Here is a 15,271-nt window from a genome sequence, read left to right as displayed (position 1 = left end):
GCTAAAAAGTAGCCATTTATTAAGAAAATTAAAAGACGTCTAAAAAAATAATAATTAACCAATAAATCTTTTGTTTTTTTTAATCCAAACTTTGTATAACGATGACTCTCAACTATGTTTTAAAAGATATAATTATTTGATATACCATTTTACTTTATGAAATATGTGTGTAAATATGGCAATAAATGCCATTCTCATTCTATGCAATGCATCTATACACTGTATCTAATTTGCATATTAATGTGTTCTTGGGGCAAAATATAATGAAAAACGTAATGTAATAATGGGAGTAATAATTGGGAATTTTTCATAATGTATGAAATCGATGCCCTGTTTCGTAACAGAGTCATTTTCGGATTTGACGCAACATTTTCCTGAGTTGATTTCTGACAAACAATTTAAAAAATGATAATTTAAATGATAATTACAAAATATGATCATATTTCAATAAGAGTGCTACATTTCATGGTGTCATGGTGAAACCTCCAAACATTTATTATCTCTGCAAAGCCCTGAATGCTCTTTATAGGACCTACAAAAACTGTGACATGTATGTTGTCCGAGAAACTCACTAAAATATTATGTCCTCTACAGAGGTCAAAGCGCTATTCCACATAGGTCTCAGGAGGTTAGGATAACAAAGATGGGTGATAATGATTTGACATTAAGCTATGGAAACCTCTAACATAATTCACCTGTGAAAAGACTGCATTTGTCAAGGACACTTTCAGGAAAGACACGTTTCTGTATTGTAACGAAGAGTGAAAGCAGACATTTTCCTGTAGAATTGATGTTATTGATGAAATTGCCTTTGAAATCTGGGCATTTTGTCAGACTGTTGTGTCAGCAAGTGTTGTACTCCGTGACAGGTAAGGTCTTCGCATCACCGGCTTTAAACAGATTTAGGAGCGATGCAGAGAAGGCGAGCTGACACTTCCTCTAATCTGCCGTACACTCCCTGACCTCCTGTGTTTCCGCTCGTCTGTTGACCTTCACTCGCAGCGGAGCCCGACGGAGTGAAGAACTTAAAGTACAAAAGTAAAAGCGCTCTGATGAAACGCAGAAGCCCAGTGAGGCCAAACGTCTGCTGGTCAGTGTTTTGTATTCCAGCAGATTACAGGATCTCAGGACATCATCGGGCTGTGTATGTGTGTGTCGAGACGAGACAAGGTCTTACCCTGACAGATGAAGGAAGCAGGTGATTCTCCAGGGTGGACGCGGGCTGTGAGAAACACCACCCGCCTTTCTCGCTCTTGATTCAGATGAGCTGAAACACACACATAAGCAGAAAGGTTAGTCTCAGCAGGAAGAGGTCTTGGCAGGACAGTGTATGTGTGGTCAGAAGCCATATGTCTGGGCCCTGGAGTTTCAGACCTCAGACATGCAGCAGGAAACCCAGTATGACAGGACAGGACTGATAGGAAATGTCAGAGCTAATGAAGACTCCACGGGAGGACAAAACACAATGAGCTACTGATCACAAGAGCAGGAGAAAAACATCTTGTGGCCGACGTATGTACAGGGACAACTGAAAGGCCCACTGAAATCAAAATGGAAGTTTTTTTAGCTTTTAGTATGACTGTGTTAGCGTTAAAGTTATGAATAAGCTGGTATGTTCCAAAACAATGACAAAATTTGCATTTAGGAGATATAAGCATTCAACATTTACAGTCTCTCACTTCCGTTAAAAACGAATCTCAGATTTGGATGACTTCACCTTCTCGTCAAATCTTCTGTCCAATCAAAATGCTCTCTAGAATCTAAAGCCTGCCCCCTACGCTGCTGAAGCTGCGGCTGAAATCGGTCAGTTGTTAACACACATTTAGTTAGTCGGCGCAGACAACAAACACATCGGACCCATTTGAATTCTGCACAGAATGCTGCATTTCAAAGCGATATGGAGGAGATTAGGATGATATACAGTGTTAGAGGACACTGGCTTCACCAAACAGAAAGGTCTGCTCTAGTCAAACTGTATATTAACGGAACGCTATTGGCTGTTTCAAAAAAGGGGAGGAGCTGCTAACAGCTGGAGCCGTTTCAGGGGAAATCATGTCAACACATTGAATAATGTGGCGTGTTCCAAAGCACTTCAGTGGGCCTTTAAGCACATTTACAATTAAAAATATAACTACAACAATTTACAACATGTCCTCCAACCAATATGCCTATATAGGTTGTTTGTCACTTAATTGCAATACAACCCAACCTTGCAATACAATACAAATGTGCCCCTGTAGTCAATATTTTAATTTATGAAATACAACGCATAGGAGCGTTTTCTAAAGTTGCGCCCTGTCCACAATATTTTAATTTATGAAATACAACGCATAGGAGCGTTTTCTAAAGTTGCGCCCTGTCGACAATATTTTAATTTATGAAATACAACGCATAGGAGTGTTTTCTAAAGTTGTGCCCCTGTCGTCAATATTTTAATTTATGAAATACAACGCATAGGAGCGTTTTCTAAAGTTGTGCTCCTATTGACAGCAAGACACTTTCATTTTAAAGCCTTTTTCCTTTTATCTGCATAATATTTCAGGTTTTGCAGCTCAGCGTTGCACTATACAACAACATTCGTTCGATCCCAGGGAACACGTGCTCATAAAGTGTGTATGCATATAAATCAATGGGTAGGTTTAGGAATGGGGTGGGTGTAGTTGTAAATTAAATGACATTTTTGCTAAATGGAAATATGATAAATGGTGGTAAAAAGTCCACACGTTAAATTGAAATGAACACGAATTTTGATTAGTAACGACAGTCATACGTCATTTCATGACGTCAGATGTAACACGACATTGTCATTATTTTTACACCAGCTAAATGACTTTAAAACGTAAATATAGGTTGCAATAAGGTGCTTGAAAAAAATCAAAAAGTCGTAATTTTTGGAAGACAGTTTGACAATTTAACATTAAAATAAGCAGATAAAATGAATGAAAGTGCCCATCATCAAGTCTAGCCCTCTTTTAATGTATGTTTAGAGCATTGTTGCCTTTTTTTCTTCACCAGGCAAACATTTTAAGCACACGTCTTTAACAGGATGACTTGTGCACCAAAGCTGCTCAAATCCCTATCTGTAAATATAAGCAATAATAATATAATTCTTGCCTTAGCAAGCACCAATTAGCATTTATTTTACACAACATGGACTCAATATTTACTAAAAACAGAAGATTATTATCCATCCACATCCACTCAGACCATTTATGTAAATGAAGCTGAAAAAAAATGGGTCAGAAACAGTCATTAAAAGTTATTAAAGACAGTAAGAATTATACCGGTACACGGAGGTTGGCCAACCCTAATAGAGGTCACTTATATATAGAAGTCTTAAAGGTACAGCAAATAGCCTGTTTAATTCCAGTTAATGTCAAAGCGAGAGAGAGAGAGCGAGAGAGAGGGGGTAAAATTACTGTGTTGGCAACTTAAAAAACAAAACAAAACATTATGTGCTTCTGGAAAAATACAAAATGCCACAACAGTGGAGAATAGGACTCTTTTAAAGTTTTTGGTAGATAGGATTTTAAGCTTTCTGTGTGTTTAAACGAATTCCATTCTAGATACTTCATCATGAATGCAATAATGACTCCTAGATCTGTTTCCAGATATTTCATCCTCTTCTCCTCTTTTACAGTCTCCAAAATGAAATAGAGAGGAATTTAATGCAGCGTAAATCAAATCAGTCCCTCTTTGTGAGCGATGCCAGTTAGGAATGGAATGGGAATACCATTCAAGTTAATGAAAAGAAAGGCTGGACAAATGCGAGAGGACTGCCAACAAAAGCTCCTCTTTAAAAGTCTGATGCGCTTCCAGGCAGAGAAGCGAGCGTATTTTAGTCTCAGAGCATTCTGTTCCTCAAGGCGGGAAGCTACAGGAACACGCACGCCGGGGAATTTGTTCGGCCTTCACGGTTTTCTCTTATCGGCTGTGCTGTGGGTTGTCCGAACAGGTACGCCAGAAAGGACTTTTTCTAGCAAGGAAATCATGCAACGACCAAGAATTTACACCTGTGGGGAGACTGAAACAAGCACGGACACTTGCAGAATATATAAGTTCGCTGTTATCAATTTCTATTAGCAGGTTAATGGATAAAATACATGGCATTTTAAAGGACAGACACTGATCCACTAAAAATACTCGATTTGTCTTTGAACTAATATGGATGATTCTATTCAATGCAGGGGTAATGCATCAAGATGAAAACTAGACGTGGGAAGACAAATCATGTTCTGTCTTCGTGTGTGTGCTTGAGTCAGGGGAATATCACAGAATTAATAAGGCACACACACATACATGAGCGCTGACACCTCAGCAGTCTGAAGAATAGCAGAACACAGGTCAATTCTTAAAGATATCCTCACTTCCAGACTTGACCACAAATGAAACATTAAAATATCCATATGCATTATTCAGCAGGCTCCTTGAATATTATATCCATCCATCACTAGCTGTAAAGACAAGCGTGGCCTAATACATTATGTCTATGGTGACTCGGGCTCCCGTGGGGCCGTCTTAAAGTCTGTAAGGCATTGCGAAGCCTGAAGGGAAATGATTAGAACTGTACCTGAGATCATTGTGGCAGTTCAAGGAAACTTGTCTCAGAGCTGGCTTTTACCAGGAGCGATTGGGTTTACGAATCTACTGTGGTGAAAACAGCTTCAGCCAAAATACAATTTTTACTACAATAATTTCTACTATAGTAAAAAATTATACATTCACCACCACTTTCATCACAAAAAACTGCAAAATTGTTCCAGTCCTGAATGCTCACTAGTTCAATAAAGTGTTCCAGGTAAATACAGTATTACATAATATCTCTGCACCACCACAGAGCAGGGATTTTTAAATGTTTTGATGCCACAGACCCTCAAATAAGATTATAAAGGGCCTTCTTCCTCAAATATAAAAAGGTAGCTATATTGTCATTGTCACGTCAGTTTGCAGGAAGGCAGATGAAGATGAAGAGTACAATTCCAAAATTCAAAGTTTAATAACCAAATTTCATCTCCGAACAGGCAGAAGCAAAACACACTAAACTTGATGGTGACCGGACAAAGAGTGACTGTGAAGTTACAACTTAGAAAGAACTCAAATGAGGTAATGACAAACACCATTTCACTGCATTGATATTAACTGCAAAATATTTAGTTTATACTAAGTTGAATTTACAATGTGTATTTTTTCCCCTTCTATTTATTTTTGGTTCTAAACATTGTTTTAGAACATGTTTCTGGTAGCATAAAATGATTGTGATTATTTTACAGTGGGATTTCCAATCAGCATTTAGAAATAGTAATTATTTTCATCATTATTATATTTTAGTAATTACACTACAATAAGATCTCATTTGTTAACATCAGATAATGTAGGCATATTACTAACATGAACTAACAATGAGCGATACATTTGTTACCGCACATAAGAATTTTTATTTGTGTTTGTTCATGTTAATTCACAGAGCATTAACTGATTTTAACAAATAAAACCTTTGATTTTAATGTGATGATTTAATGATTAATGTATTTGTAAATGTTGAACTGAACATAAACCAATATTAATGAATGCTGTCGAAATAATAATTCTAGTTAAAGTTAACAGAAGTATTTAACTAATGTTAACTAATGAAGTATTGTAAGGTGTTACCATAATTTTTGTTTATTATATTTATATAATTATTTATTTATTTCAATCATCTTTCTCTATATGCAAATAAACAGTGTTGGCGGATATAGGCCTATGGCTTCCATAGTGCATTTTTGTATGGGTCGTTTTTAACCTGTCATAGTCACTGCACAGCATGTAGCGGAAGAAACTCACTGCAGTGAACAGATGATTATCTGTCATGTAAAGCAACTGTTACCACATGGATGCGTTCACATGCACACACACACATAGGCCTACAGACCGCCCTCCCATGAGACTGGATTGTCTTCTATGGCTGGTCAATAATATCACAGCCTCGCTCGCTGTGTCCTAAACGACTCCAGTGATCGTTGAGCTCATTGCTATGTACACAAGCCTAATATCTTATTGATCTCATCTGGGTTTGTGCTGAGCTGCAGGAAATGCTGATTGCCGCTATGCAATGTTCACCCATATATATTCTAATCTGTTTCCTGGGGGCCTAAAAACACTTCAGCATGGGCTGCAATCATAAAACATTCGTCGAATTTTACAGGAAAATTTCTCTCGCCGCCTCTCTCCCCCTCTCTGTCCTTCACAGAGATGGATGGCTTTGCCATTCAGAAGTCTCAGTGGAAAGGCTTGGGTGTTTGCTGGAAATGTGAACGCTTGCGTTTCAGCAGGAACCGGGTGTGCAGGTCCATCAGTTATAAATCCCACCTCGGGCCCGACCTGCCGCACACAAGCCAGCGGATGTAAAACAATGCAGCAGCCTGGAGGCAAACGCTACACTTAGACGCATGGGACAGATGGGGCGAGCCATGTGTTTATGGTATGCCGAGCCTATACACCTCCCTCCCCATTAAAGCAAACAGCCCAGTAAGATTCATTACGAGTCACTCACAGCGATTCCATACGGTTCTTTTCAGAATGAATACTCTGTAAGATGTATTTTTAATGTTCATTTGCGTCAGTGTTTTTATCAGCGTTTTCCAGAGGGCCTGCAGCTTAGCAGAGAGTAAATGTTTATCTTTATTTTGAGAACTGCTGCGTGAGCTCTCTTTCTTTCCTTTCTCTTGCTCTCAAAATACAACACATGACTGACTTGGAGTCTTACGACCTGCAGGTGGTGCTAAAGATCAACAACAGGCTTCCGCGCATCCAATTCACCACTTCCCCCTGCAGAAAAGACAGAAAAAACTCTTACGAAACAAGACAAATGTGCTTTAGCAATCGGAGAACTTTTTTTCTCCGCCCATTTCGCTGCATCAGTGCTTTTCTTACACTCTGTTTTCCTTTGACACCCGTCAGGCATCCTGATGCCTTAATGTATAACTTTACCTTGACCGATTTCATAACCTCCCCTCTTCCGCTTACCTGTAAGGACCTGGTGGGACATAAACAAGCGCTCTCTTCTAGACGAGACACGCTCCCAATTAGACCATAAAGCACCAGTAATGGGCTGACTCTTTTAAAAGGACTCCACAGGCCCGCTCTATATCTCCTTTAATGGTGCTGCCGGCCCGATAGCACTGGGAATCCCTCATCTCAAAGAAGATCCCACTACTCCAAATCATATGAAAGGTCAACAGCCCTGTTCGGCTCCTTCTACGGCTCCCCACTTCCATTAGGAAAGAAATGAAAGGCGGGGGGGAAAAGAGAGTGAGACGGCGGAGAAATTTTATGTTGACAACCTTGGCTGTGACAACCACCTCAGCATATTTCTCACCTGAGAGCACAAGTCCCCAAATAAAAAATTAAACGCGAGTGTATTACGATCAGGTGCGATAAATATGTAAATGGCGTCAAAAGAAGAGAAGTGTCTTTGACAAAAAGTGAAAAATCTAATGGATTTTGAAGGTTATGCAGATTGTGCAGTTCGGCTTTTCTCCTGTGGTCGACGTGCCACTTTTAATGCAAGCTGATAAGACATGAAAAGGGCCCTGACGTAACACAATTACCTGGGATCTTTAAGAGAGCTGGAACCCGAGCAGATCAAATTCAGCAGAAATGGCAGCTTCGCTCTGTTCAAGACGAGCCGAGTAAGTTTCATCACACCGGCCTGAGATAGATGATTCAAACATGACAGGCTGCATTTATTTCTGCTGTGTCCTTTCTGCAGGGTCAGACGATGCCGAGTACAAATCTGCTCTACCACAAGCCCTCCATTATTATTAGCCTCACTATAATGACATGCAGACACATACACGTCTGGCCTAAAACTAGTGAAAATGCTTCTGTGTCGACTAATTTAATATTACACAAAATCAATTTTTTCTCTGGAGATGCCATGGAGAAATTGTACTTTTTAGACTTGCTTAGTCTACGAAAACAATAGGGACATAATAGGTTCTATATATATATATATATATATATATATATATATATATATATATATATATAAAATTATTATATAAAATTTTCACAGTATATATATATATATATATATATATATATATATATATATATATATATATATATATATATATATATATATATATATATATACTGTGAACATTTTCACAGTCAAAATATGACTGTGAAAATAAATCTGCATTGTTTATCCATTCATTCATTCATTCATTCATTCATTCATTCATTCATTCATTCAAAAAAAATCCATAACTTTCTAACCTTTCATTGAAGTAAAACAACTTAAAGTGCCTAAGGAAACTCACATTATGCATTTAAATGTATAGAAAGTATATTCTTAAATGTTAGTTAAATGTCTCTGAAGTATATTCACATTCATATTTATGTGTTTTCAGCACATCATGGTTACTAGAGGTATGGAATTGTCTAGTCATGACTTCTTGTTCCACAAAAAAAAGGCCAAATTCCCTTAAAGGGGGGGTGAAACACTCAGTTTCAGTCAATCTCATGTCAATCTTGAGTACCTATAGAGTAGTATTGCATCCTTCATATCTCCGAAAAGTCTTTAGTTTTATCATATTTATAAAAGAAATATAGGCTGTACCGAGTCTTTCCGGAAAAAACCGAGCGCCTGGAGGCGTATCGTGTGGGCGGAGCTAAAGAATGACAAGCGCGCAAAGCGTCCTCAAGCGTGGAGAAACCCATCTATCTCAGCTAATACAGATAATGATCCACAATCAAATCTGAGGGAGAAATAAATTGAACAGGAGAAACGGCAACAGCAGGACGTCCGTCTCTGTGGTATGTAAGTTACTGTATTTAATGGCCTCTCCACATTTCTGTGTGTTTACTCGCAGTGTATGAGGACATGATTCGGTTTATGGACTATTGTATGCGACTAGACCTTAGAAGTAGCAAGCAAAACGGTTTTGCACGTCAGAATACTGTAACGTTATACAGAGAACAACAATGGAGTAACCGTTAGCGCATTTGAATGACGAAGCACGATTGTGTCGTTTACTGATGTTTACTCATGCGACGGTAGCCAATAGCAGAGACATTTGAAGCAGTTTAAGTTAACTCACCGTGGAAGCTTTATCGCTGGGACCGCTCCGTCAGAAACACACTTCTTTGGTATGATTTGGTAAAGTCCTGTGACAGCAGTGGCGTGTAAATCCATTTTGAGACGCGACTGAAGCGATGCCTTGAAGCTTCCCGTCATTTCTGCGTTCAAATCGGTTCAAATGCAGCGCTGCCTTCCTGGAATGCTGTGCTGAAGCGTTGAAGTCGCTTGATGTCACGCATAGGAATAAAGGGGAGCGCGGCGCCGTTCACGGACGACTGGATCTGCAGCTGAGAGACTGTTTACAGCGTGCTCTAGTCACGCGCGCGCGCACCCTACCGGGAGAAGAGCCCGTACGGCCCATACAAGGACCTTCCGCTCTTATTAACGTCAAATAGACCCATACTCGAAAAAAACTCGCCGAAACTTGTGAGAAACCGGAAGGAGTATTTTTGACACAGAAATACTCCATCAAACGTCCAACATTAGTTTTTGAAACTTTGTCTATGTTTAGGATGGGAATCCAAGTCTTTAACAGTGCAAAAAGCTCAGTATGCATGAAACAGCATTTCACCCCCCCTTTAATCATTTATTACAATAAGTAAAAGATTGTTGAGCTTACAATAGAACAATAGGAGTGATGGAGATTGAGAATTACAGAGATTAGTTGAATTTTGGGGTCAAAAAAATAAATAAAAATAAAATAAAAGTATCAAACAACCCCTACATAACCACATGTTGTTTAGGAGGATTTCAAGAGAAATCCTCCTCACTCAGCTAGAAACAAACTCCAGCATATTCAGTTATCAGACATGACTGGGAATTCAAACAGGACCTGGTTCTGAAATTTTTTTTGAAAATAAAAAAGAGCTAACCCCAGCAGATGGTGAAGTAATGTGGAGGGCACTGTATATAGATCTAAGTGTCATATTATTAGCATCTTACACTACTACATTACTGCATCATGCTACTGTCACAATCATTTTCTGTATTAATATATACAGTACATATAAACTGAATATATATGCCATTCTGCTTTTATGGCTGCCAAAGGAGCGCATGAGAAAAGTCTCACTATAGTGGGAGGAATACACATTTCTGGTTCTGTGCCCCTCAACCTCCATCTCAGGCCAACATGGGCCTTCTTCTTCCAAAAGCATTCAGTTATTCCAAACGGCACCCGGCACCTTCACGCTGGAGTGAATTAGCATCAGTTTGCAGCAGCAGTGGAATGACACGCTCACCCGTGTGCGCGTCATATCAGCCGACACAGACTAGCTGTAAATTGTCAGTAGTGTTAAATTTATACAGGACGCAGGCTGCCGTACTGAGTGCTGGAGCCGAACCGTCATCAACCTCCCTCTTTTCCTCGCTCCCATCTCACTTTATTCTTCAAGGACAGGGCTTTAAAAGAAATAGAGCTTTACGCCTGTGGATTCCTGCCTGTGTACAGGTCAGGTGGAAGCAGAACAGGCAGTATGCGCCGCGTCTCCTCACGGATTTTCTCTAGCCACAAGGTCATAAACCATTTTTCACCCCTGGGCTCCTCTACGCTATTCTCTCACCTCAAAGCATCAGACCAGCTCTTCAATCTGAGATCTGATTCTATTCAAACGCCGCCTCTCTGAAAGAAACCCCTTGAATACATCCATCTCATTCTTTTACATCGCATTTATCGGCGGCAGTTGGGCAGATCTGGGCCGGCGCAAAGCCGGACCATGAAAGGAGCATGTCTGAGTCAAAGTCAAGGGGATAACGCAGGTCAGACCAAAGGAGAAAAGAAAAGCAAAAGTGCAAGGCTGGGTCAACAACCCGCTCTGCGCGCTCCCGAGTCAGAACTGAGTCTGTAAGTGGGAGATGAAGTGAGCAATCAAGGGCCGGAGAGATTTTGGTTCCCACAATGCACTGTAAGAAGCGAGTCACTAGAGAGGATTACAATGGCATGTTATGAGACTGGTATCAGACAGAGCTGAAGAGAGATGGAGAGACAGCAAAACTCAGCATGTAAATACAACTCTGAACCCTCTTAAGCCCCGTAGATGGTCCGGAGAGATAAAAGCACAGAGCGCAGGGTGATTAGAGATCGATTTAGTGCAATCAAGAACCCCCTCTTTCACCCACGCTCATCTCCGTGAAATGGAGAGATCTCCGTTCTCGACAATTTCACAACAATTGAGGTTGAGAGAGGTGGAGGAAGTGTCAGTGGAAAAGCTATAGAGGGACAAAGAAAGAGAATCAAGGAGCGAGAGAAAGAAAAATAGTAATTTAATGGGTGGTCATTGCTCATTGCTTGTTTTAGTCAAACAAAGAACTTCAGAATATTTGTGTTGGAAAATGGCTACTGATTAGCTTAATAAAGAAAGACCAACCTGTGATCCGCCCCTGGCAGAAACAGAGGACTTTGAGAGTGAGCCATTCAATCACAGAGGGGAAAAAAACTATTTGAACACTTTCAAATCTGTGAAAGTCACTGCGTTAAAACACAGGAAAATCACAAACCAAGTGACATTTATTTTAAAGAGAAGTAAAAAAAGTTCCATCTATCTATCTATCTATCTATCTATCTATCTATCTATCTATCTATCTATCTATCTATCTATCCATCCATCCATCCATCCATCCATCCATCCATCCATCCATCCATCCATCCACCCACCCACCCACCCACCCACCCATCCATCCATCCATCCATCCATCCATCCATCCATCCATCCATCCATCCATCCATCCATCCATCCATCCATCCATCTATCTATCTATCTATCTATCTATCTATCTATCTATCTATCTATCTCAATTCTGATCTGAGAAATGTACCAAAGCGACTGAGAAAAACTGAAAAAACATTATCTTTTTAGTTCTGAATAGTGAACAACCCTGCTTCATACATGCACAAAACTCCCAGTGCTTACAATTGACACTTGGTTTGATATTCTACTGACTAATGCACTAATATTCATACATTTTAATTGAGTCTTAAGATTATAACTACTTTTTGGTTCCACTATATATTTAGCTGATGAAGAGATGATTGTGGCTAAACAAAAAAGAAGTCCTTTGGCATCAACTGACAAATCCAATACCATCTTTTTATCCTTTTAACATATGAGCTTTCACAGATGACAGACCATGTGAAATTGGGACTTGAAAAAAGAAAGAAGAAAGAAAACAGAAAACAGCAAGCTGCCTCTTGACATTAAGGAGAATAACAAGAGAGAAAGAGAGAGACAGACAGACAGAGAGGGAGAAATCTGTCATGCTTAAAGCCCTTTTGCCAAATTGCTCGCCCTCGATTTGGCAGCATTGGTCATAGTCTCCCTCCGCTCTCCCAACTCCTGCCTCGTCCCTTCAAAACTGAAAAAAAAGGTGGAGAGAGAAGAAAGAATGCCAGTCTGTGCAGTGAACGACAGGGAATCAGAGAGAGGCAATAACAGGGTTTTTTGAAGAATGCACGACTGAACTTTATGGCTGCCTTGCTTGAAAGGATGAGTTACAAACGAGTAGAAAAAAGCAGTGGTGATTTCTTTGGGATATGCCCCTAGCTGCGCTGCCCCCTTCATACGTGACAGTGGGGGCTAGAAGGGCATGTGGAGGCAACCACTCGCCACTTGACAGCCAACCACTGCTGCCGTAGAAACAAGTCCGGTGCTGCCGTGGAAACAGGCCTAGATCGAAACGAGCATTGTGCAACCACAAAGGTAAACCTAGCATGAGGTTCAAGAATCTTAAAGAGGCAGAGGTACAGCGTACAGCAAGAAAGTGAGAGCAAGTGAAGGTACAATCCTCATGATGCATCACTTTTCTCTCTCATGTCACCTCAATTTGACTTAAGCAGCCTAAAGTCATTACTATTACTCAAAAGCCAGTCACTATAAAGACTACTGTAAAAATAGTAGGGAGGGGAATCAAATAATTTTATGATTTGCATTTTCAATTCCTCTTAATGATTCCATTTAGTCATTTGGAAAAAAAGGTATTATTATTTAATATTATGATGAGGTTTTTAGTGTTATTATTATTAAAAAAACAGTGTTGGGGAAAGTTATTGTACAATATTGCAATACTCCAGCAAAATGTAAGTAATTGCAGTAGTTTTTAAGAAAAATAGCGCATTATGTTACTTTTGCATTACTTTTTATCACCTGGGCTGGTATTGTTTTTTTTTGTGTGTGTGTTTATATGTGTGTTAAAAATAATCGGATTACGTAACTCGAATTACTTGTAATGCATTACCCCAACACTGTAAACAAAATAATATTTAAGGCTCAAAAGTTGTGCTCGATTCACTAAGAAGAACCGACTAAGAGTAATTCGTATGGGAATTGGACTAAATTGTTTGTACTGAATGGTTCGAAAAAAAGCATCTGCATTTGAAATCGCATACTTCCCTAATACACTCACCTAAAGGATTATTAGGAACACCTGCTCAATTTCTCATGAATGCAATTATCTAATCAACCAATTACAATGCATTTAGGGGTGTGGTCCTGGTCAAGACAATCTCCTGAACTCCAAACTCAATGTCAGAATGGGAACGAAATAGTTTTGTAGTCAAGACCACCTCTGCTGCTTTCCAGTTTGTTTTTATTATGCCCTTCACTCGGTAACTTCCCTCAATCTTATTCACTCGGATGTGCGTCATTGCTTACACGTTGCATGCCCACTACTGGCCGAACCTTTGCAATGGACTGAACTGGAACGCCCTAAGCCCTTGATCACTTGGAATCCACATTGGAGTTGATTTATTATTTATTTATTTCCTTTACGAAGTTGTTTAATGCTGCATTCTATATGTATATAGGTGTGTTTGGGTTGTTTTGTCACAGTCCATTATGACTTAAATTAATGTGAATAACATGAGGTGGAATATGTATCATACAGATATGCATTAGTATGCTGCTAAGGCAAATTATTTTATATATTTATATTTTTTTATTTACATTGTGGAAACATTGTTGTGCAACAGCAAGGAAAAGAAACCCTGTACTTACATTTTATTTTGATTAACTACAGTTTGTTTTAAAAAATATCTCACGTGCAGGGGTTTTCCAAAAATGGTCTTCGGTGGTGGCTGACAGACCTGGTCATCCGCGCACACACACACACACACACAATACCCTATCCACATGCAATAATGACAATAAATTAAAAAAATTCAAACAGACAGTAATTTTTCTTAGCTTATTTTTATATCTTATAGTATGTATGATCTCTTATCTTGATGTTTCTTTTGTTTCTCATTTTTACATTAAGTCAGAATTTAACGTAAACAGAATGAGAACATGGATCAATCATGCCTTGTTACCACTGGGGGTGGTGTGTGGTGTAATGCTGTGGGGGATGTTTTCTTGGCATACTTTAGGCCCATTATTGCCAATTGGGCATCATTTAAATGCCACAGCCTACCTGAGCATTGTTTCTGACCATGTCCATCCCTTTATGACCACCATGTACCCATCCTCTGATGGCTACTTCCAGCAGGATAATGCACCATGTCACAAAGCTTGAATCATTTCAAATTGTTTTTTTGAATATGACAATGAGTTCACTGTACTAAAATGGCCCCCACAGTCACCAGATCTCAACCCAATAGAGCATCTTTGGGATGTGGTGGAACGGGAGCTTTATGCCCTGGATGTGCATCCCACAAATCTCCAACAACTGCAAGACGCTATCCTATCAATATGGGCCAACATTTCTAAAGAATGCTTTCAGCACCTTGTTGAATCAATGCCATGTAGAATTAAGGCAGTTCTGATGGCAAAAGGGGGTCAGACAGTATTAGTATGGTGTTCCTAATAATCATTTAGGTGAGTGTATATATGTGGTGGAGGGGGCGTGGTTCTGCGAGGTCTGCAGCGGGAGAGAGAGAGCAGAGCAGAGTGGCAGGTAAGTAGGTCAAGCACAGATGACGAACACCTGTTTCTGATTGCAGTGATTGGCGTGGAGAGAGCACATTTAAGCCGCGGCCAGGAGAGAGATGACAGTTGGACTGGGACTTCTCGAGTGACTGAGAAACCTGAGAAAGCTGAGCTATAAAGAAGTGAAAAGGATCGATCCATATCGAGGATATAGATAGACACGCCACGGAGCGTCTGTTTTTTTGTTTTGAGAAATACTGAATAAAGAGAGTGAGTCCCAGTCAAAGCCGTCCCCTTTCTTCTTCCTTCCTGACCACACAACGAACCGTATCACCATGCCAAAACC

General features: G+C 39.7%; 1 protein-coding gene across 1 annotated transcript in view; it reads right to left on the bottom strand.

The window, feature by feature from the left end:
- agbl4 (AGBL carboxypeptidase 4) overlaps positions 1 to 15,271 on the bottom strand; it is a 451,864-nt gene that overhangs the window by 56,463 nt on the left and 380,130 nt on the right. Inside the window, 1 exon segment of the mRNA XM_067414131.1 lies at positions 1,178 to 1,267. Coding sequence (XP_067270232.1) covers positions 1,178 to 1,267 — 90 coding nt within the window.

This window comes from Pseudorasbora parva, chromosome 13 (assembly GCF_024679245.1).
Source record: "Pseudorasbora parva isolate DD20220531a chromosome 13, ASM2467924v1, whole genome shotgun sequence".
NCBI lineage: Eukaryota > Metazoa > Chordata > Actinopteri > Cypriniformes > Gobionidae > Pseudorasbora > Pseudorasbora parva.
The sequence above is the reverse complement of the archived record's forward strand: the minus strand, read 5'-3'. Positions and strand labels throughout refer to the sequence as shown.